Source organism: Acomys russatus, chromosome 6, assembly GCF_903995435.1.
Source record: "Acomys russatus chromosome 6, mAcoRus1.1, whole genome shotgun sequence".
NCBI lineage: Eukaryota > Metazoa > Chordata > Mammalia > Rodentia > Muridae > Acomys > Acomys russatus.
In genome coordinates, this window is record NC_067142.1 from 60,504,174 (window position 1) to 60,527,822 (window position 23,649).

At 40.0% G+C, this 23,649-nt stretch overlaps 3 protein-coding genes across 4 annotated transcripts in view; all 3 read left to right on the top strand.

The window, feature by feature from the left end:
• Positions 1-9,312, top strand: part of Slc19a2 (solute carrier family 19 member 2) — a 52,324-nt gene extending 43,012 nt beyond the window's left edge. Inside the window, exon 7 of the mRNA XM_051147753.1 lies at positions 9,188-9,312. Coding sequence (XP_051003710.1) covers positions 9,188-9,207 — 20 coding nt within the window. The 3' untranslated portion in view covers positions 9,208-9,312. The remainder of the gene's footprint in view (positions 1-9,187) is intronic.
• Nme7 (NME/NM23 family member 7) overlaps positions 1-23,649 on the top strand; it is a 391,631-nt gene that overhangs the window by 212,334 nt on the left and 155,648 nt on the right. The gene's annotated exons all lie outside the window — the stretch shown is intronic.
• The window catches only part of Ccdc181 (coiled-coil domain containing 181), a 51,675-nt gene that overhangs the window by 8,467 nt on the left and 19,559 nt on the right, over positions 1-23,649 (top strand). The window lies entirely within an intron of this gene.

The following is a 23,649-nucleotide window of genomic DNA, read 5'->3' on the forward strand; positions in this document are numbered from 1 at the left end:
AGCTGAACCTGTGAACCATGTGCATAGCAAATCTACGACCATGTGGCAGTAATTTACACTGCAAGACCATTTTCCTCTGGAGCCTTTGTTTTAAGGAATGTATTCTTGCTTTGATTGCATCTGAGCTAAAAGTGAGTTGTCTCTGCGTGGTGGGCCAGTAGGCAAACTTCAGTCATCGGTCCTCTGGTGTGATCACCACCATCAAAAGAACTAATTGGAATTCTCTCATCTATAATAAAAAGGGACTCAATTTTCTGGAGCTTCTACCTTTTATACTGCTAGGCCAATGAAATCAAAAAGGCAGGCTATAAGCCAGAAACATATGAGTAAGTGGTTTGAGAGTCATTATTACTCAGTTTCAAAAGTCAACTTATCTGCGATTCTGATGGTGTTATCAGTTTGCCAAGAACTCTTAATGTAGTAACTACTCTAAAATGCAGAAAGATTGCTTTGCGCATAGAAACTGCGATCTATTCCTATGATGTCTGACTTAACCTCACCATTTATTCAGTTTCACACAGTGATCAGAAAAATAAATCATCCATTGTATGTGTCACACAATCGATCTCATACAGGTCTACCAGGCCCTCTGGCCAGGTAATGATGAAATTGATCACTACTGATAAGAAGTATGTTAGAGGCTTTCAGAGTTGCACAAAATACAATGTTAAACAGCCAAAGGTTTTTGAAAGAAGGAATTTTCTTTCCTTATTGGCAAAAAGCCAAACAAATTGTGAGAACATGTTGTTCTTTATATAACCAGACCTCTACAACCTGCGCTAAGAAGTAACCTAACTAGGAGCCAAAGAAATGAATTGGCAATGGATGTGTTCATTTACAAAGTTTGGTGAAGCTCCATTCTAAGAAAGAACACATGTCACGGATTCATCAATGGACAACAGCCTAAGTATGAAAAGGCAATTTCTGTTATGCAGATTTATTAGACGTATGGCAATTAATGATATAACCTATACAATAGACTAACCAAGTGCTCCACAGATGTCTCCGTAATGAAATGACAACGATTTTTTTTACATTTGTAATTAAAAAACAATATGGGTAATACTCACATTCCTACACGGAAAGCAAGTCACTAAAGATTCCAATCGTTAACTTTAAAAGAGATCATGAACAGAGAAGGGGCCATCAGGACCCCAGATTACCAATAACGGCTTGTGTTTCTTAATTTTTTAACTGCTAATGAAACAAAAGACAGAACTTGAATATAGAAAAGAAAAAAAAACTGTATATTTCTCATGCCTGTCTTATTAAGATACCCTACCCTCACAATGAGATCAGAAAAATGGTGTTAGGCTTGGGAAGGGCAGTTTACCTCTGTTCATACAGAGAAGAAAAAAATGATATAGATTCCTCAAAACTGATAAAAATGATATTGACAGGAGGAAAGCATCCCCACCCCAAGATCTTGGTACACACAAGATAGAATCAAGAAGACCAAACAAGACATGGTAACATAATTTGCTGATCCCTCCATCATGAGAACACCTAGACGACTGAAGATGGAAAATGTGTTTTCATGCGAAACTTTCAGCTATTGCATGGTCAATAAAATCCTGTGATACAAATTCTGAAGCTGTTACATGCATGCTCTTAAATGGCATATTACAATTGGTATTACAGTTCCGTATGCAATCCACTGGCTTAAAGAAAGACAAGTCATTTCACCTCTCATACAAGAACAAAAATGACATCCTAATTGATCTGGTGCATCCTAACACATCTTGTTACAATTTTAGATTTTTAACGTATAGTACTTCTGAGAATATTTATGCTTTCAGACACAAGAAGAAAGAGAGAGGAGCGTAAGAGAGAGATAGCCGGAGTGGAGAGGAGAAGCGCAGATGAGATCAGATAGACGGCAGACAACAGACAGAGACAGAGACCAGACAGACAAAGAGAGACAGACAGACAGGAACAGAACAACGATAACAAGACGGACTCCAGTAGGTTGTCTGATGACTGCTAGGATTGGCTATTCATCCTGGGGGATACTAAACGACACAGGATTGCTGCTCGACTGCGTCAGTTGCTGCTCCTAGCAAAACTTGGCTTTCCGGGGACAGTCAAAGAAGCTATGATCTCACTTGGCCTAGCTTCCCAGACTGTCCAAATAGGACTTCAATTAAGTTCTGAAATTTCTCACATTTATAGACTCGGACAACAAAATGATACGCTATTTACTTACACATTTTCCCCACATTTCCTTGGCTCCCCCAAAAGGTTTTCTATACCCCAAAGTCGCAGGAACATTCCAAGAAGAGCAATGTCAATACCATTAAGGTGGGATGAATAAATTTTGGCTTTATTGGACGTGAAGTTTGGTTCATTTAGATGAGTTAGGTTATCACAGTTCTATGAATGGGCTTAGCAGAGCAGAAAATATAAAATTAGATACAAAAACTTAGACTCAGCATTCTCTCTTTTTTTCCTATCTTTTCCTTTCTTTCTTAGGTAGAAGTAAAGGGTTGAAATGAAATACAGGAGTATCTTCAGGAAAATAAGACAAAAAGCATGATCTGCATTCACAACTAAGAGCTTTGTTTATTTCCAATCAAGATTACTTTTGTTAGGGCTGGAGGAGATGGCTCAGCGGTTAAAATGACTGGCTGTCTCCCAGTCCTGAGTTCTTTTCCCAGAAGCACATGATGCTCCTCACAGTCCCACCCATAATTGAGATATGATGGCCTCTCTCTGGCCTGCACGACTATTTACATGCAGCAAACACTGTTAGTAATTAAATAAATGAATAAAAATTATTGTAAAAGATTACTTTTGTTTTGTTTTATGACTACTGCATTGTCACAGATTTAAGATTTTGATAAACATCAGATACATCTTAACATATTGATCAAATTTAAGGTTATTTCACACACACACATTTTTACCTGGTATGACCGGTATTGGAAACCATACACCTCATTTATAATACAACATTTACTTCCAGTACTTTGAAGAAAAGACTGTATTTACACAACTGTGTTAGGATCTAGTAAATATTAATTCAATGGTCTTAGTAGGGCAGTGGGGTCACACTGCGCTTTACCTAGCACTTGGAGGCAGAGGTAGGTGGATTTGCTGTGGGTTCAATGCTAGTCTTGTCTACAATGATGTCCCAGGACAACCAAGGCTAACACAATGCAACACCAGTCTCACAAAAAAAAAAAAAAAAAAAAAAGATTCATGTCATGAGTCAGATATCAGTCTAGTTTATTTGTGTGGTGTGTGTGTATATATGTAGATAATATATATTATATGATATATTATAATACATATTCCCCGGTTAAATAAATGAGTAAATAGTAAGAGACAAGCATGATTTGCCTGTTCAGATCTTTCTATACTATAGACACACAGACATATATAAATGTTGGAAAGAGGGTAGATGATTCTTCACAAAACCGCATGGACATGGCACCTCCAGATATGGCAGTTTAAAAGCTGTTTTTTATCTTGTACGGATTCTTTGAACACAGACATGTCGCTCCTGGCGCACCCGCACCTACCTCTCAAAGAAGATCGAACATCCGGACACCGCATGTGCGAGCTGCTTTTGTGTGGCCAGCCAGCCCCCTGGCAATGCCCCACTTTCGGCAGGCCGTGTGCTGTGAAAAATTGACAAGACTTGGAACGCAGGCAGCTTTGACTGCCTTAGCTCTTGCCAAGACAGGTAGCAGTCCGCATAGTTCCTGCTCACAATATGTCTGTTTCGAAGATGCGGTCCGGAAAGACTGGATGATGATGCTCCAACACTCAGAAGTATCTGGGGTGACTTCCCTTGGTGGCAAACGTCTCTGGTGATTATTATTTTGGAAGCTGCTGTGCCTGCACTTCCTGGCTTTACTCAGGGATATTTTTATTCCTGTCTCAAGTCTCGATGCCAGTTCAAGCACCAATAGTTATAAGTTTTGCAATTAAGCTTAAATTGCTTAGGACTTAGGACACTGTTTTAAGGTCTAGAAATATGTTTTTAGGGTAGATAGAGAGAGATATATAAAGAATGATTTTAGCATAAAAGCATTAACTCATCATCAGATCTGATGGAGCAACTGTTTTCTTCAAGACGGTCAAATACATACAGACCAAACATTAGAATATGTACATCTTAACAATAGTTTTTAATGATTGCTTTCAATTGTCTACATGTATAATTTTTATTGGTTTTTCTTTTTTATTGGACAAGAAAAGATGAACTGTTGGGTTTGGGTCTGTTTCTATTATTCCGATGTTAATTATTTTGCTCCCCGAGTCTGCTTGCTGTCTTGGAAGTGCACAGACACTCACATACCCAAAGGACATTGTCATTTTGCTGGATAATTAAATTGCTTTGGATACTCGGGATGAGTCAGCAGAGGAGGCAGGGCAAAACGGTGTGTGGTTTAGGAGGGAAGGAGAGAAGAAGAAGAGAAGAGAAGAAAGAAGACAGAAAAAGGACGAGAAGAAAGAAGAAGAGAAGAAGAAGAAGAGAGACGAGAAAGAAAAGGGGGGGGGGGGGGGGGGGAAGTAAAGAGAAGCAAAAGAAGGAGAAAGAAAGAGGAGAAGAGGAGAGGAGAGGGAGAGAGAGGGGAGAAAGGAGATATGCACGGAGGAGAGGAGACGATTTCAGAGAGGACAAAAACTGCATTATGTGGGACCTTGGATGGGTGAAGATTTAATTGAAAATAGGGTATAGATTAGATTTTCATGCTCAACTGTGTTGTTTAGCTTTTGTTTAATCAATTCCATGTGTGATTATTTGGGGATATTGTAAGGTTAAGAGGTAACTCAGCTTTATTAATATATGAATGATTTAGTTACTTAACATTTATCAACAACAAGATACCCTCTCTCTCACTTCTGGCTACTGCAGGTGAGGCTTTTTTAGAGCAAACCCTCTGCCCATAACTCATGCCTCACGACAGCCCAGCAGCACACGCCTTGCCTAACCTTGGGGTGGACCTCTGAGCTCACCAAATGAAGTTTACCTTTCCTCCTAGGAAATTGTACTGTATGGTATTGTGTTAATATTAAATAACTTAGTCATATATGTTTATTATTTTCTACTTTTTGCCTGGTATTAATTAATTATAGTCCCTTGTTTTCTCTCCTTCTACCAGGGATCCTTCATGAAGGCATGGATATTTAGTTTAAAATTATAATGTCAGTACACTTAGCAAACATTTGTCTGTTTTTGGTGTTATCTATGTGTGTACCCTGGCTTGTCCTGGACTGCCCTTTGTACCACAACAGGATGATCTTGACTCACCAGCGATCCAACCTGCCTTTGCCTCCAATGGTGGATTTAAGGCATGTGCCACCACACCCGCCGCTTACAAACTTTAATCATAAACAATGTCAATTTTAATAATCAGCTTCAAACTTACAGCTATCGCAGCCTTTGCAGGCTCTAAAATCAGTGGTTTCTCAACCTGTGGGTCATGACCCCTTTGGAGTTTGAACGACCTTTTCACAGAGGTGGCCTAAGACCACTGGAAAAACACAGACATCTAATTCAAGGTTCATAACAGCAGTAGAACAATTCAGTGTCTGAAATAGCAACAAAAATAATTTTATAGTGGTGGGCTCACCACCACCTGAAGAACTGTCTATAAAGGGCCATAAGTGTGGAATGCTGAGAGCCATGGCTCTAATGCGATGTGCAAGAAGGGGTAAAACACAACAACTGTAACATGTGGAAAATTACCCCACATAGACACCATCTGTTTCTTTTCATTGACTTTCACAACAACATCATTCACTTAGTGTGAAGCTGGGAATTCAGAAAATCTGACTCCAAAAAAAAAGCGAAAGCAAAAGGCTGCGAGAGGTATTAAGTTCAGAGTATCTTTGTATGTTTCAAGCCTTTGCATTTGACTTTTTGTACTGGACCCACGTAGCTTCTACGGAGCTACATAGTCACAATCCAAGAGCATGGAGTGGTGGGCTGGCGCTTTAGTGCTGAGTTATCACAATTTGTGTAATGAACAAAGTTTTTTTTTTTATAATACTGCAACAAAATCAGGTAATTTCTATAAAAAAAACTATAGTGCTTTGAAGGATCTGCGAGGCATGCGAGGTCACAATGTGGTTCAGACATTTTGACAGATCTCAATTTTCTTTCTACTTATTTAAGTCAAAGCATTTATAGGAACTACCTAAATTTCACGTGCTCACTTATTGGGCTATATGTTGTAAATGATTAAGACAATTGAAGTGCTATGTCTATTAATTGGAATATTTAACTGCACACATTAAGTTTCATGGGTTGTTACCTAATAGTAAACATAGCGTGAGCGAAAATACATGGCATTTTACACACGCCAAGTCTGCATAGCCAATTTAATTCGTACATTTCTATCCCATACAGACAAATAAGTACACTTTTTTGATATTAACATTGACAAGGTTTAAACGTCATAAAGCGATTCCAATGTGAAATATGCTGAACAGCAAACAAATTCCTTTTGCTTCATGTGCTCGATCTTCCTACAATCCACATTCTTACATGTCCTTCATTTCATTCCCCATGTTCAGCGTACACTGGTACCCTAATTGTCCTCCATCTCGGAGAGGGAGATGGGCATTAAATGCGTGCCTTGCAGTGGAGGAGGGTAGCTTTACCTGCTGGACTTGACATTATAAAGTTAACACTATACCCACCATCATTCCTTTCTCACTTATGGTAAGGTCTGGTGTACTTCTTGTATTGCTTTTTATCAAACTGAACTGTTTCTAAAAAACGCCTGTTTCTAAGTATACTTCCGCTCCTCATCTCTGCATCAAAGCACTACTGCTTCCTTCGGTAACCCTCATTATCCACATGAGATAGGGGGGAATTATGAAACACAGTTACACATAGGATTAATTCCCACAGTAAAGTTGGGCTTGTAAACTTTACAGTCAGTCATTTTAAAACGCTATTGCCTATGCGAACTCAATAAACATCATCAGACATTTAAAGCGCTATAACGGCTAAGGGCTTATAAATGCCAAAAATCCACCCTCCAAACTTGAAAGGGACTCACAGTATAAGGATGAATGCCACAATAACATAACCTTGCAAGGAATTGGAGAAAGGGCAATGTTTATCCCTAGATCACATGACTCGAAATTTCTGTTGTTTTGTCATCACTACGGGGTGCGATGTGCGGGAGTCACAGGCTTCATTTCAGGTAAACCCCCCATTGGTTAATTTCAGTCAACAGAAACAAATTGCCACCTGTTGTTTCCTTGTCAGGTTAGCCTTTCATGTACAATGCCCGCTCGCCTCCCATAGAGGACAGCAGATCCCTTTTATTTTCCCAAAGTAAGCTTGGCATAAAACTTTGCAGGAAAAAAAAACTATTTTAATCTCTCTCTCAGCCACTCCTTTTGGGTTCATTTGTGCTTGTTGTCACTGTCTCACAACTCGTCTGTTTACACCTGTGAGCTCCTTCATGAATGGCATTGGTATTTTCCTATTATCTATCTCCACACTTGAATATTATTTTCCTTTTTTTCCATTGATATTTTGGGGAGTTGGAAAACTGTAGTTGCCTGTCTTCTAATCTCACTTTCTGTTCATAACTCTTTCTTCGTAGATAGAATTTTAGACTTTGATTTTTATTTTAAGCTGAGTGGGTGACCAGCAATTAACAACGTGTTATGTATTTTTATATTAGACTTGAGAAAATGAAATATACGGAGATGCATGATTTATAATTTTTGGCAACAAATTAAAAATCTGGGCCGGAAGGTACACACAAAATCCACCACCCACGAGCACAAGCGGTTTCGCCAAGTCCTTAAGGCCGAATGAAAACCAAAGTGATCCATGGCTTCCTGGAAATCGCTGGCCTGAAGTGTTGGGCGGTAGAGTGTTCGCGGGGGGTGGGGGTTAGGGGGTGGGGGGGTGGGGAGGGAATGGGGGGCGGAGGCGTTTCTGGCCTGCGCGCGAAATCTAAGCTCCGGGTGGGAAAGGCCCGGATGAAAGCCGCAGACGCGCTGTGCCATGGCAAACCTGGGCTGAGGCTGCTCTTGAGCAGCCCTGGGCTGTGTACTCTTGCCTGGTTGTCAGAGCTTAGGAAAAGAGAAGAGGAGAGCTCCTGCGACCATCTCTGTGTCACCCACCACGCATACTCCACACGAGGGATAGCGGCCGAGGGAGCGGGGATGTGAAGTACACCCGACAAGGCTGATGGAAGAGCTGGAGAAAAGAAACGTTCCTGGTAGGTAGGGGGGAGGTGGGTGAATGTCGTCTCTAGGATGATCTGTCTTCCTGGGCGAAATAAATCCCCAGGATCATTGTCCAGCCTGCACCAGTTGTCGCTTCCAGCACCACACAGGAAATCAGATGCTCTGATTGTTTTCTCATTATTATTCCCCTTCTCAAGTTCTCAAATGTAGCAGGTAGCTGCATGAAAAAAAGAAATCACTCCTGGACATGTTAGCTTTCCACCCATAAATGCTATCCGTTTCTTGATGCTCAGTAGAATATCAAATCATTACGACGATTTTGTTCAGTATTAGTGTCAGAGCTTGTATACAGATTGTAATTAAACAAAATATTTTTCAACAAACCACACCACAGTCTGGGATGCAGCAGGAAAAATGGGACCTGGTGGTTTCATAGGTGAAGTTTGTTTAATAGCTTTAAAAAAAGTTTTTGCTGGATGTTTATTTTTATAGAAAGGCTTCTCTTTTGCTGTTGTTTGGTTTTTGGTTTCTTGATGTTTCTAACAGAATTATTTAAAAGGTATCGTAAGGTTAAGGTCTGGAATCAAATATCAAAAGTGTTTTTTTTTTTTTTTTAATATTTTCGATCTTGTAGAAAGTTGCAATATCATGTGCCATCTGGGCACCTGGTTGGACCGCACTGGAAAGGTCCCAGACACCATTACCCCCTCAGGATGTTTTCACACACTTACTCTTTGTCACTCTGTCCTGGCACCCGTGTAAGACAGCAGTATTTCTCAAGTCTCATTGGGAAACTCTGGACACGGCTTTAACGGTGTAGAGCATGTTTACGCGCCTGTAACAAAACAACTCATCTCTAGTTGGTCATTTTATGAGTGACTGCTTTTCTTTCTCTCTTGCAGTTCCTGATTTACGCCAGCTACTTTGCAGCCATCTCTCTGGTTTTCCTGACCAATGGTACAATCAGTATTATAAAGAGTGCAGAAAGCAGGACGAGCCCAGCCCAGCCCCAGCTCTGAAGCAGCCTCTTCCTAACACGCCGCCTGGTGAAAAGCTGCAGCTTCCAAGCAAGGACTCCGCCCCGCAGCAGCCTGGATGTAGTTAAACTCTCTATGGTTCAGATAAATACTCATGAATGTGTATTTCATGGCTTCAAAGCAGCTCCTCAACTAATACCTTGCATTCCCAGAATTAGCATCATACTGCTGCGAGAAGCCAAAACTGAAGTTTTTTTTTTTTTTTTTCATGGATTATTTATGAGCATTAATTTAAGAGTGACGTTTTCTAATTAAAAAGCTATGATTTGGAAACGGAGTAATCAAGTGTAATCAAGAGGCTCATCCGCTGGTTCCTCAATTAGCATGTGAATGCGATGTTCTATAGTCACGGTTGTCACTCAGCCAGACCTTTGGCCTGGTGGGGCCAGGCCTTCAGGAGTCATGATACAAGCGCTCCGTCAGCACTTGGCCCATCCACCTTCATCCTAACTTCAGTGCTACTTGTGTGCATGTGTGTGTCCGCAGACGGCAACTGTTCCTCACTGGCAACGTTGCTCGGGTTTAACGAGCTGTCCTCCAAGGAGTGCCATTTCTAATGTTATTTTTAAAATTCATTGTATGAATGTTCTTGCTTCCCAGTTTGACCACTGTATATTTTTGGAAACTTTCTTTAGAAGTACATTTTTGCACTATTCATATGCTTCCCAGAGAAGCTCATTTCATTAGAAAAGGGCAAATTTTAAAGCCTGCTGGTAAGTGAGGAGAGCTAATCAGGAAACTTAAGGTAGGTTTGCTTGTCTCTGATACTTCAATATGAAGGACTCTTAATTCCACCTGAAGAAGTCATTTACAGGTTAGAGACATGGCAGCACATTTTATATTTGTGTACTCTTTTCTTTCCAAAATAAAATTAACTCTTTCCCTTTGAAACAACTTCAGTTCCATATGCCTTTCATATTATCTTGGCTTTCTTATCTGAGATGAAGGTGTCGGTAGCAATTGGATTATTCTGTAGCCCTTTTCATAAACTGAGCCTCTTTTTAATTATTTTATCAGGATTGAAACTAGGATTGACTTGATGCCTGTATTTTGGGCCTTAAACCTGCCTTTATTCCTAAGGTTAGATTGTCTTCAGAGCTACTTAAATTAAAATTTATTCCATTTCCTCATTACTTGAAAGAATGATATTCTATATGCTAATATTTGTGAGATGTGAAAACTATTTCAGAGCCAACTTCGTTGTCTTGTTGTGCAAAGAATCTAAGTAGGTGCTTTTAACTAGACTGTTGACTTTTTAAGAACGGCGTAGCTAAACAGTGTTATTAATACCGAGATTGGGAAATGTTCGACAGGAGCGAGCTTGACGAGGTTGTAGAAAACCCTCATTGGGAAGAAAAAACTGCAAAACTGACATAGAAGAAGTGAGATGATAATAGGTCATTTTCATGCACCTTCCTTTGCAACTGGGAAAAGTTGGAAAAGAACACTAAGAAGAGGGAGAACTAAGGTCGCTGTAGCAACCTCCGTCCTGTGGTTTGTCCTCTCTCCTGAACCTCTTCTTTTTGATCTGTAGGACGTTGGTTGCCCAGAAACAAGAAGAAAGCTTGTGTTTGAGAAATTGTTTTTGTTTTTTTGTTTTTTGTTTTGTTTTGTTTGTTTGTTGTTTTTTAAGTAACATGTGTTGTGGTACAGTCAAATTGTTCACATTACCAAAGCCGACTTTCCTTGGCATTGAGTTCACTATTTGGGCATCTAATGTGATCCTTCTTACTGTCTAAATCAAGGATAAGTTCACATCTTACTATGTGGCCACATTGTAGAATGCTGGACCCAATGTGCTGGTTATATTGTATGCACTTTTATGAAGACGTGAAAATAATTTGTTGTACTTTTTATTCAATTCTGTATAAATTTAAAACTATTTTTATTAAATAATATTTACAATATTTCCCCTTTTACTTAAAGTTATTTTGAGTTCATCTTCAAAAGGAACTTCATGTCTATAACTCCCTAACAGCTTTTGCCAGACAACATTCATTTAAATGCCATCTTACCTTCCCAGTTAACTGTCAGTCAGCCGTTAACTCTTCCACTGCTGTGTGGTCTCCTTTTCACGCTTCCCTTGGTTCTGTTGCAGCACTCCTTGTTGGCATTGTCTGTGGTGTCGTTTTCCCTACATCTCTCATATCTCTCTTTAAAGCATTCTTCTCTCCTGAAACTAGAGCAATGCTCAGACCCTTTGGTAGCAACTAAAAATGTTAAATTATGGAAATTAAAGCCAGGCCTGGATGTCTTGTTTTAAAACTCCATAGCCTCTTTGTTCCACTCCAGAATACTCTGGTACCCAGAGAAGTACCAATTGAAAATCATTTTTCACTGTATCCTAGAAACCAAATCAATCTCTGCACCCAAGTCTCATCCTCTCCCTTCTACACCCTACTTAGGTCTTTCATTATCACGACGTGACAGGAAATCTTTCATGCAAATATTTTAGATAGTCTTCTGCCTGCTGGAGTTTCTTCCAGTATATCTTAGCTGACTTTCATATTTATAACCTTGAGCGTGGACTGTGTCTTACTCTTGTCATTTGTTACAAAGCGAATATCCTGATATTCCATGAACATTGAGTCATATAAATGGGATTTGATAGACTCGGCTATCTGACAATATAAAAATTAGCTAAGTGCCCAACAGTTTTTAAAGAAGTGCACCTTCAGAAAATGTTAAGTTTTATGATTAAAGAAAGATTTAAGATTAAAATGACAGTGTTGCGTATACTGAACACTTCAAAGTACTGTGTTTGAGTGACAAAACTAGATGATACCTATTTCTTTTTACTTAGGACATCCTCATAGATAATGCCTTCCATTTCTTTAGCACGCTGCCCTCAGAAGGGTGAACATTATTGATACTTTAAAGCAGCGGCTCTCAACCTGTGCTTTTTGACCCCCTTGCCTACAACCGTCAGAAAACACAGATACTTACGTTATGATTCATACAGTTATGAAGCAGCAGTGAAAATAATGTTATGGTTGCGGAGGTCACCACAACGTGAGGAGCTGTATTAAAGGGCCTCAGCGTTAGGAAGGTCGAGAGCCACACCTTTAAAGTACCTCGTAATGCTGATTCTTTAGTTTTCATCAGCGATGCCAGAAGTGATTCATGCTCCACCGTTGGCTTATTATTAATTCATATTTTCATGACTTCCTGTAATACAAAGAAGGGGGCAGGGAAGCCATGACTCTTACTTTTATATCACAGACTCTTGCTCTCTTTCTTGCCAAAACTCAGTCCACACCATACCCTTTGCAGCTTGATTGCTGATCCTCCCAACCAACCCCCATCTTCCAGCAGAGAATTAATAAGAAAGCATGCTGTGCTGAGACCCCCCCTCATGAACCTGCAAGATAGGTGTATGATCCTGCCCAGCGCCTGCCTCTGTACGCCTGGCCTGTATGCCAGACGAGCTCACGTGATGTGAGGCTTGCTTCCTCCCTTGGAATGTGTAAGAGTCAGAAACCCCCATTGTTCCCTGAAACAGAAGGACTTGCGGCTCCATCACTAGGGTCATTTGATAAGGTTTGCTGGAGAATGGGGATGGTGAGTAATGAGGAAATTCACCTTGAAGGAACTTAGAGCTGCAGTGAACAGGCTACATTGAGTAGCTGCTTAGATTGTTGGTTGAATCATCGTTGTAATCGGTCCCCTTCTTGAGTCACAGCAGTAGAAATAGGGGAAGAAATGTGACTTTAGGTTGGTAAATTAACATTATACAGTGTGTGCTCATATTTAAAAGTGGTGTGGGAAGCTTATCTATTATCCTCCAAGTTACACATCCTGAAGTAGAGAAGCTAAGCCAGTTCTGATTGCCTCTTTAATCCTGTAAATTGATAGTCACTTCCCTTTAGTCCTGCTATGGAATATGCACTAGGGACAAGGGTCGGGGAGGGTAGCCCTTGCTCAGAAAACAGCTCCACGGGGCGGGGGGGGGGGGCAGAATGTCACGTGGGGGAAGAACAAATGTCAGGTGATACACTGAGGATTTTAACATATCTGGAAGAAGAAGTGGGCAGCACAGGGATTCAAATCACCTGGTGAAGTGAGACACTCACAAATTCCCAAAGTAAATCTCAATGCCAAGTCTCTACAGTCCAGGCCAGCAGCTAGAGACCAGAGCACATCATCTGGCATGCTGTGGACCCAGTTCTATCCTGTGCCTACTCATTAGGGGCTCACGGCCTCTCTCCTGCTCTAGGCTTCTTGTCCCTCTCCCCTCCACCACAGGGATTCTAACTTCCTACCAAAGTGGGAGCCCTCCAGTCGGACAGCTCAGACACCAGACATGGCAGTTGGGCTTTGGCAAGTCTGTTAATAGAGCTCCAGAGATGAGTCAAATTGAGTTTTCTGAAACTCTTCCAAAACACAAGTTGAATCTTTGAACGAAGGAAACCTTTGGTGAACGTTGGGTATGCACCTCTAGTATTTTAAACCTTCACAGTATGAACCCTCGCATGGCACCTTCTGAAGTCATTTCTTACCAGATTGTCTTCCTTTAAAATAAGTCTATTGGGGTTGTGTGGGATGAGACAGACGTTTCCAAACCAGTAAAAATCACAAGAAGATTCATAACAACAACAACAACAGCAACAACGAAAAATCATCCCTCTGATCAAATATTTAAAGTTTCCACGTTTGTTCACCAGTTTAATAGACTTGCATTTCCTCTCCACACCCCCAGCCCCCCACTCTCAGTACCAAAGTTCATGACTTGGCTGTCAATATTCCCTCCAAAATGATTCCCAAAACTAAAGAACTAACTTTAGATGTCCTTGGAGTATAGAACAGCATACACAGATCCAGCACTTGGACCAAAAGTTGGGGGCTTGAGAGATGGCTCAGAGGTTGAGAGCACTATCTGCTATTCCAGAGGTCCTGAGATCAATTCCCAGCAGCCACATGGTGGTTCGTAACCAAACTATACTGGGATCAGATGCCCAGAAGATGGCTCTTCTGGCCTGCAGGTGTACATGTAGATAGAACTCTCATATACATAATTTTAAAAATAGGGAAAAAATCTGACAGGGACATCTTGGTTGTGTCTTATGCTTAAATGGTTAAGAAGCTATGGGCTAGAGGCTGTGTTCACACTGAGAAATTATCCAAGCAACCAGCAAAAAGCTTAAAGAACTCCTATTTCTATCTGTTAATTTCTGGTTAGTTTTTGGATCCTCGATTTCCCCATATGGATATCTTCTCTGCATTTTAGGCTCATTACCTGAGGTGTGAGCCATTTCAAGCTTACCCAAAGTCAAAAACAGGGCTGTGTTGGTGAGCATGGGGGTGCATGACTGTAAATAACCCCACCATTTGAGAGGTTACTTAATGGCAAGAAAGTGGCCACAGGTTCATAGCCGGCTGGTCAATAGTGTGAGTTCTAGGCTCTCCAAGGGTACTGGGTGAGACCTCTTCCAAGATCAAAGACGTCAGAGACAGACAGCAGGTAAGCAGGCTATGGAGAAACATCAACCACCAATCCAGGGTAAACAGCTTTGTTTTGAAACAGAACAGGCAAAACAGATGCTGGGAATGAAATTGTTTCAAGAACAAGTGAGTTGGTTCCACAAGGAAAAGGGGACCTCAAACTCAGCCAGTTCAATCAGATGCTTCTACAGATGCTACAGTGAAGAACCCCACTCCTAAAAGGGAACTCAAAGCTCTTTTAGCGGGGTTCTCCAGCCTTGCAGGCAGAGGGCCTTTTCTCTTGCTGCTCATGAGATTATGACCAAAGTAACATTTCCCCAGTGATGCTATATGCAGGAAGGGACGTGAGCTTTACCATCTTAAATTCCTACTGTTAGTGTCCAAAAGAGCTGGGGACAGCTTCAGAGAGAGAACGAAAAGTGGGAAATGTGGCAGGCAGGTAGGAAGGAGTGAGGCAAAGCCAAGAGGGGAGGTGAATCTGGGGCCAGTGTTCCCAAGGTTACCAGCTGGAGCCCTGTTCCAAGTCTTGAAACTCCTTGCTGTGTCAAAACACAAAAGAAACAACAGAAAGGGGAGTAGGATTCTGTCCTCCCGCTCTGCCAGGAGGGGCTGGAGAATCCTGTGTTTGCATATTAGACCAAGAAAGGGTTGAACAAAAGTCCAGCAGCTTATAAAAATTCCTTCAGTGCTATATTGTAGAAACACTGGCTTGCTACTGGGTGTTTCAGATTATCATTAGCCAGATTGTGGGTTACTTATTTCTAACGGTTTCAGAAACATTCAAGCAATTGTTAATGAAAACAAAACCCCTTCACTAATGCGAACACCTTAAACAAGTTTGGTCCCGGATAGAGTGGGGGCTCTCGTGAGAGAGTGATCCGGCCGCTGACTCTCCTATCTCTTAGCTCTCCTTTCTTTCTGAATTTAATTCTTTCTCGTACTTGTTTCACGTTTACTACATATTTAGTCCAAAAATAGAAGGTAAAAATAGAGACCACACTCAAGAGTAACTATATCCAGCCACAATCGAGGGCTAGGAGGTTTGTACCAGTTCCTGTTGGGGTGCATTGTGGGAAGATTGTCTCTGTACGCTCAACGGTGGTTGACTGCTAAACTGGCGGGGAGCTGAGTACCAGCAGGATCATGGAATTGTTATTCTTATGGCCCATCACCAGGCCTATTGGCTATAATAAAGAGCTGATGGCCATTGAGAGAGAGAGAGAGACAGAGACAGAGACACAGAGAGAGAGAGAGAGAGAGAGAGACAGACACAGACACAGACACAGACACAGAGAGACACACACACACACAGAGAGAGACAGACAGACAGACAGACAGAGACACAGACAGATAGAGACAGACAGACAGACAGACAGACAGATAGACAGAGGCAGGGAAGAGAGTCTAAATTCCTCAAAAGAGAGAAAATATATAAACGGGTTTTATTTCTCCCTGTGTCAGGCTTACTCTATTAATATGATGGCCTCCAGTTCAGCCTCCTTTCCTGAAATAATGTTATTTTGTTCCTTTCTTTGCCCAAATGAAACTTCCTGGTGAATATATGCCACATTTTCTTTATTCACTCATCTATTGATGGACATTAGACTGACTCCATATCTTAGCTGTTATTAATTTAGAAAATGACAATATGGGTGTGCAGATATCTTTATAGCATGCTGACTTAGACTTGTTTGGTAATATATGCCTAGGAATGGTATAGTTGGACCATTTGGTGCTTTTTTTTTAATAGAGTTTTTCTTGTTTTGTTTTTGTAACTCTATGCTGACTTACACACTAATTTGCATTCTCACTAACAGTGCATCTCCCCACATCTATTTTTATGGATGACAGCCAAACCCGGCTGGGGTAAGATGGAATTTCAATGTATTTTTAATTTATATTTTCCTGATAACTAAATTATTGAACATGCTTTGACTTAGGGTTTTTGTTTTTGTTTTTGTCTTTTGGAGGAAGGTTGTATGTTTATTGCCCATTTGTACATTTCCTTTTGAGAATTCTAAGATTAATCTTCCTGTTTGTAGATTAGATTGTTTTGTTTTGTTTTTCTGGAAGAAGACATTTACCTTTTTTGAGTTCTTTATACATGCTGGCTATTAATACCCTTTCAGAAGAGGAGTTTGTCAAAATTATTAAACTCATTATAAAACTCATCTATAACGTCCTTGGCTGATAATAGCTGATAATGGCCAAATCTTTTCTTTTATATCCAAATGTGAAGAGTTAAGTGTTTTAGGATTACAGAAGGCCATACTGAAAGGCTCCTGACAGCAACTGGGATTTACAATGCGAGTCAGGACTGTAATCTCTGTGTATGGGAGGCTAAGGCGAAAAGAGAAGGAATTTCAGGCTATCCTGGGCTACACTATAAGAATCTATCTCAAAACAGCACCACCAATTAGGTCATACCCCTGAGCTTTTCAGTGTCACTAGCATAAAATGCACCTCGTCCCCATCTCACATCCAAGATCCTGTGCTATCAGAACCCTTCACACCCTACACACACACACACACACACACACACACACACACACACACTACTGAAAACCTTCCTTAAATCATGTTTCTCTTAATAAATCAAAACTGAAAAATCACTTTAAAAATCAATGCTATGACAAGAGATTTTTTTTTCTTTCTTTTTTCTTTTTGAGACAGGGTTTCTCTTGTAGTCATCACTGTCCTGGACTTGCTTTGTAGCCCAAGCTGGCCTCCTGAGGGCTAGGACTAAAGGTGAGCGCCACCATGCTCTGCTGACAAGAGGTATTTTTCTGATAAGCCTGTATGTAAGTTTACCGTTCTGATCACAGGAATCATGTCTTGACCTTCCATACTCCCCTACACTCGCTGACTGTTGAATTTAAAACTCAGTCCCAGAAAACAGACTCTCAGTGTCAGCGTTTCAGAACCCCCTTGCTGTGGTGCTAGGCATTCCCTCAACACAGGATGTCATTTCACACAGCCTTAGATTTCGGAAGTTGTCAAATATACATTTAACCACATGAAAATTTCATAGTAGTTCATAATTGTCCATCAACCAAAATGTCATCTTTACGAGGTGATGCCAACATTAAAGGGTATAATGCTATGTGAATAGACAGACTATGAACTCTCAAGGGTTTTTATCATGATTGAGCAAAATGAAGAACACTGGCTTCAAGGGTATATTAGCACTCACTCTTGAGATGCCAGTGAGCAGACAGTGTCCAACAGTGCCCATCTCATCACTAACCAACAGTGCCCATCTCATCACTAACCAACAGTGCCCATCTCATCACTAACCAACAGTGCCCATCTCATCACTAACCAACAGTGCCCATCTCATCACTAACCAATAGTGCCCATACACTTAGTAACCTAGCTTCTTCATTTTCTAAGTTATTATTTTGCTTTCCATGTTAAATGTTCGTGTCTGAATGTAAAAGCAACTTCTGCTATAAATCCAAACATGGATAAAAGCTAAATATACAGGCTAGCTTAGTAAATGGCACATATGTTCAACCATATGGATACCTATTTTCAAAAAGAAAGTATTAGGTGATAAAACTCCACTTATAAACAGAAGGTTTCCTTGTCAATAACTAAAAGCTTATCGTGTTTCTTGCCTTCACAAAGGATAAACTGAAATAAATAATGTTTGTTTCATTGCTATGGTGATTTATTCATATTAAATCCTCTTCCATAGTCAAGGGTTGATCACAGGACTCCTAATCATATAAAAGTAGGATGGAGCCTCTGAGCAAGAAATCCCTTTAATCTTCTGCCCCAGGGGGCCAAGGCCTGCAATCAAACGAGCTGAACCTGTGAAACAAGTGCCTAGCAAATCTACTACCATGTGGCAGTAATTACACTGCAAAGACCATTTTCCTTGGAGCATTTGTTTTAAGGAATGTATTTCTTGCATTTGAGCTAAAAGTGAGTTTGTCTTGCTGTTGTGGGCCAGAGGCAAACTTCAGTCCTCTGTCCTCTGGTGTGACTCACACCATCAAAAGAACTAATTGGATTCTCTCTCATATAATAAAAAGGACTCCAATTTCTGGAGCTTCTACCTTTTATACTGATGCCAATGAATCAAAAAGGCAGGCTATAAGCCAGAAAATATGAGTAAGGTGGTTGGTTGAGAGTCATTATTACTCAGTTCAAAGGTCAGAATTATCTGCGATTCTGATGGTGTTATCAGATTGCCAAGAATCTCTTACTGTAGTAACTGACTCAAAATGCAGAAAGAGTTGCTTTGCGCATAGAAACCGCTGATCTAATTCAGTATGATTCTGACTTAACCTCACCATTTATCAGTTACAACAAGTGATCAGAAATAGAAATCATCCATTGTATGTAAACATATCAGATCTCATACAGGTCTACCAGGCCCTCTGGCCCAGGTAATGATGAAATTGATCAACTACTGATAAGAAGTATGTTAGAGGCTTCAGAGTTTCACAAAATATCAATGTTAACAGCAAAGGTTTAAAGAAGGAATTTTCTTTCACTTGGCAAAAAGCCAAACAAATTGTGAGAAAATGTTGTTCTTTATATAACCAGACTCTACCGCCTGAAGGAAGTAACCCTAAAGGTAGCCAAAGAAATGAAATTTGGCAAATGGATGTGTTTCATTTTACAAAGTTTGGTGAAGCTCCATTCTATAGACACATCAGGATTTCAATGGACAACAGCCTTAAGTTATGAAAAGGCTAATTCTGTTATTACAGATTTATTAGACGTTATGGCAATTATGGATATACCTATACAAATTAAGACTAACAATGCTCCAACATATGTCTCTAATAAATGAAACGATTTTTTACATATTGTAATATAAAAACAATTATGGGTATACCTCACATTCCTACAGGACAAGCAGTCACTAAAAGATCCAATCGTACTTTAAAAGAGATGATGAACAGAGAAGGGCATCAGGGACCCCAGATTACATAACGCTTTGTTGACTTTATATTTTTAACTGCTAATGAACAAAAAGCAGCAACTTTGAATTATAGAAAAAAAAAAACTGTTATATTCTATCAGCCTGTCTGTTTCAAAGATACCCTACCCTCACAATGGAGATCAGAAAAATGTGTTATGCTGGGGAAGGGAGTTTACCTATGTTCATACAGGAGAAGAAAAATGATGGATTCCTTCAAAACTGATAAAAATGATTTGACAGGAAAGACATCCCCCACCCCCAAAGATCTTGGTCACACACAAGAATAAATCAAGAAGACCAAACAAGACAGGTAACATAATTTGCTGATCCCTCCATATGAGAACAGCTCTGAGACTGACTGAGACATGAAAATGTTTCCATGCAGAACTTCAGCTATGCATGGTCAATAAATCCTTGGATATAAAATTCTGAAGCTTTATCATGCCATGCTCTTAAATGGCATATATAAAATTGGTATTACAGTTCCGTATGCAATCCAGACTGGCTTAAAGAAAGACAAGTCTTTCACCTTCTCATACAAAGAACAAAAAATACATCCTTAATTGATCTGTGCATCCTACACATCTTTTACATTTATAATTTTATAACTGTATATTACTTCTGAGATATTTTATGCTTTCAGGACACAAGAAGAAAGAGAGAGAGAGAGCGAGAGAGACAGATAGACGGACAGACAGACAGACAGACAGACAGAGACAGAGACAGACAGACAGACAGAGACAGAGACAGACAGACAGACAGAGACAGAGACAGAGACAGAGGTGCTGATGATGCTGGATTGGATTCATCCTGGGGGATGCTGAAATGCTGACACAGGATGTGCTGCCTCCGACTGCGTCAGTTGCTGCTCCCTAGCAAAACTTGCTTCCGGGACAGCTCAAAGAAAGCTACTGATCTCACTTGGCCTAGCCTTCCAGACTGTTCCAAATAGGACTTCAATTAAGTCTGAAATTTCTCAACATTTAGAGACTGGACAACAAATGATACTGCTATTTTACTTAAACATTTTCCCCCAATTTCCTTGGCTCCCCCAAAAGGTATTCTATACCCCAAGTCAGCAGGAAACAATCCAAAGAAGAGCAATGTCACATACCATTAAGGTGGGATGAATAAATTTTGGCTGTTCTATTGGACTATGAATGTTTGTTGTAATTTAGATGAGTAGGTTACAAGTTATTAATGGTCTTAGCAGAGAGAAAATATAAAACTTAGTATAAAAACTTAGACTCAGGCATTTCTCTTTTTTTTTCCTTATCTTTCTTTCTTTCTTAGGTAAGAAGTAAAGGGTTGAAAGGGAATACAGGAGTATCTTACAGGAATAATAAGACAAAAGGCAGATTCTGCATTCCAACTAAGAGCTTTGTTATTCTCCAATAAGATTACTTTTGTTAGGGGCTGGAGAGATGGCTCAGAGGTTAAAAGGACTGGCTGCTCTTCCAAAGGTCCTGAGTTCTTTTCCCAGAAGCCACATGATGGCTCACAGCCACCCATAATGAGATATGATGGCCTCTTCTGGCCTGCACGAGTTACATGCAGGCAGAACACTGTATATGTAATAAATAAATGAATAAATATTTTTAAAAGATTACTTTTGTTTATGTTGTTATGACTACTGCATATTGTCACAGATTTAAGATTTTGATCAGTATACATCTTAACATATTGATACAAATTTAAGGTTAATTTTCACACACACACATTTTTACTCTGGTATGAGGTATTGGACCTATACAACTCATTTATAAATACAACATTTACTTCCAGTACTTTGAAAAAGCTGCTATTACAAACTGTTTAGGATAGTTAAATATAGATTCATGGTCATTAGTAGGGCAGTGGGGTCACATGCCTTTAATCCTAGCACTTTGGAGGCAGAGGTAGGTGGATTGCTGTGAGTTCAATGCTAGTCTTGTCTACAAAGTGAGTCCAGGACAACCAAGGCTACACAATGAAACCCAGTCTCAAAAAAAAAAAAAAAAAAAAAAAAGATTCATGGTCATGTCAGATATCAGTCTAGTTTATTGTGTGTGTGTGTATATATATATATATATATATATATATATATATATATCTCCCAGGTTAAATAAATAGTAAATAGTAAGAGACAAGCAATGTTTGCCTGTTCAGATTTTCTATAAATAGACACACAGACATATATAAATGTGAATAGATGGGTAGATGATCTTCAAAAACCTCATGGACATAGACCTCCAGAATATGGCAGTTAAAGATGTTTTTATTATTTTACGGATTCTTTGAAACAAGACATGTCAGCTCCTGGCAGCACCCGCAGCCTACCTCAAAGAAGATCTGAACATCCGGAAACCGCCATGTGGAGCTGCTTTTGTGTGGCAAGCCAGCCCCTGGGCAAATGCCCCACTCTCTGCAGGCAGTGTGCTGTCTAAAATCTTACAAGACTTGGACGCAGGCAGAGTTGACTGCCTAGCTCTGCCAAGACAGGGTAAGCAAGTCCTGCATAGTTCCTGCCTCACAATATGTCTGTCAGAGATGCTGGTCCGGAAGGCTGGAGATGATGCTCCAACACTATAGAGAAGTATCTGGGTGACTGTCCCTGGTGGCAAACTGTCTCTGGTGTTATTTATTTTGGAAGCTGCTTGCCTGCACTTCCTGCTTACTCAGGTATAATTTTATTCCTTCTCAAGTCTCTGATGCAGTTCAAGACCAAATAGTTATAGTTTTGCAATTAAGCTTAAATTGCTTAGGACTTAGGAAGCTGTTTTAAGGTTCTAGAAATATGTTTTTAGGTAGATAGAGATGAGATATAATAAAGAATGATTTAGCTATAAAGCATTAGACTCATCTAGATCTGATGGACACTGTTTTCTTCAAGACTGTCAAATACATACAGACCAAACATTAGATATGTACATCTTACCAATAGTTTTATGATTGCTTTACAATTGTCTTACTGTATATTTTTTATTGTTTGTTTTTTTTTAATTAGACAGAAAAGAGGAACTGTTGGGGTTTGGTCTGGTTCTATGTATTCCGATGTTAATTATTTTGCTCCCCGAGGTCTGCTTGCTGTCTTGGTAAGTGCAGACACTCACATACCCAAAATGACATTTGTCATTTTGCTTGGATAATTAAATTGCTGATACTCGGATGAGCAGAAGAGGGAGGCAGGGCAAAGGTGTGTGGTTTTAGGAGGGGAAGAAGAAGAAGAAGAAGAAGAAGAAGAAGAAGAAGAAGAAGAAGAAGAAGAAGAAGAAGAAGAAAGAAGAGGAGGAGGAGGAGAGGAGAGAAGAGGGGGAGAAAAGGAGATGCAGGAGGGAGGAGAAGGGACAGATTTCAGAGAAGAAAATAACTGCAAGTATTGGGGACCTTGGATGGGTGGAAGATAAATTGAAAATAGGGTAGTAGATTAGATTTTATGCTCAACTGTGTGTTTAGCTTTTGTTTAAATAATAGTCTCCATGTGTGATTATTTGGGGATATTGTAGGTTAAGGAGTAACTAAGCTTTATTAATAATATGAATGAATATTAGTTATTAACATTTATCAACAACAAGATACCCTCTCTCTGCCTTCTGGCTACTGCAGGTGAGGCATTTTTCTATAGCAAACCCTCTGCCATAACTCTCTGCCTCACTACAGCCCAGAAGCACAACGCCTGCTAACCTTGGGGTGGAACCTCTGAGCTCACCAAATGAAGTTTACCTTTCCTCCTAGGAAATTGTTACTGTATGGTATTTGTTAATGATTAAATAAATTAGCATAATATGTTATTATTTTCTACTTTTTGCTGTTATTAATTATTATGTCCCTTGTTTCTCTCTTTACTACAGGGATCCTTCAATTGAAGGCAATGGATATTTAAGTTTTTAAAATTAATGTCAGTACATTAGCAAACATTTTGTCTGTTTGTTTGTTTCTATGTGTGTAGCCTTGGCTGTCCTGGACTCCCTTTGTACACCAGGATGATCTTGAACTCACAGCGATCCACCTGCCTTTGCCTCCCAAGTGTTGGGATTTAAGGCATGTGCCACCCACCCGGCTTAGCAAACATTTTAATCT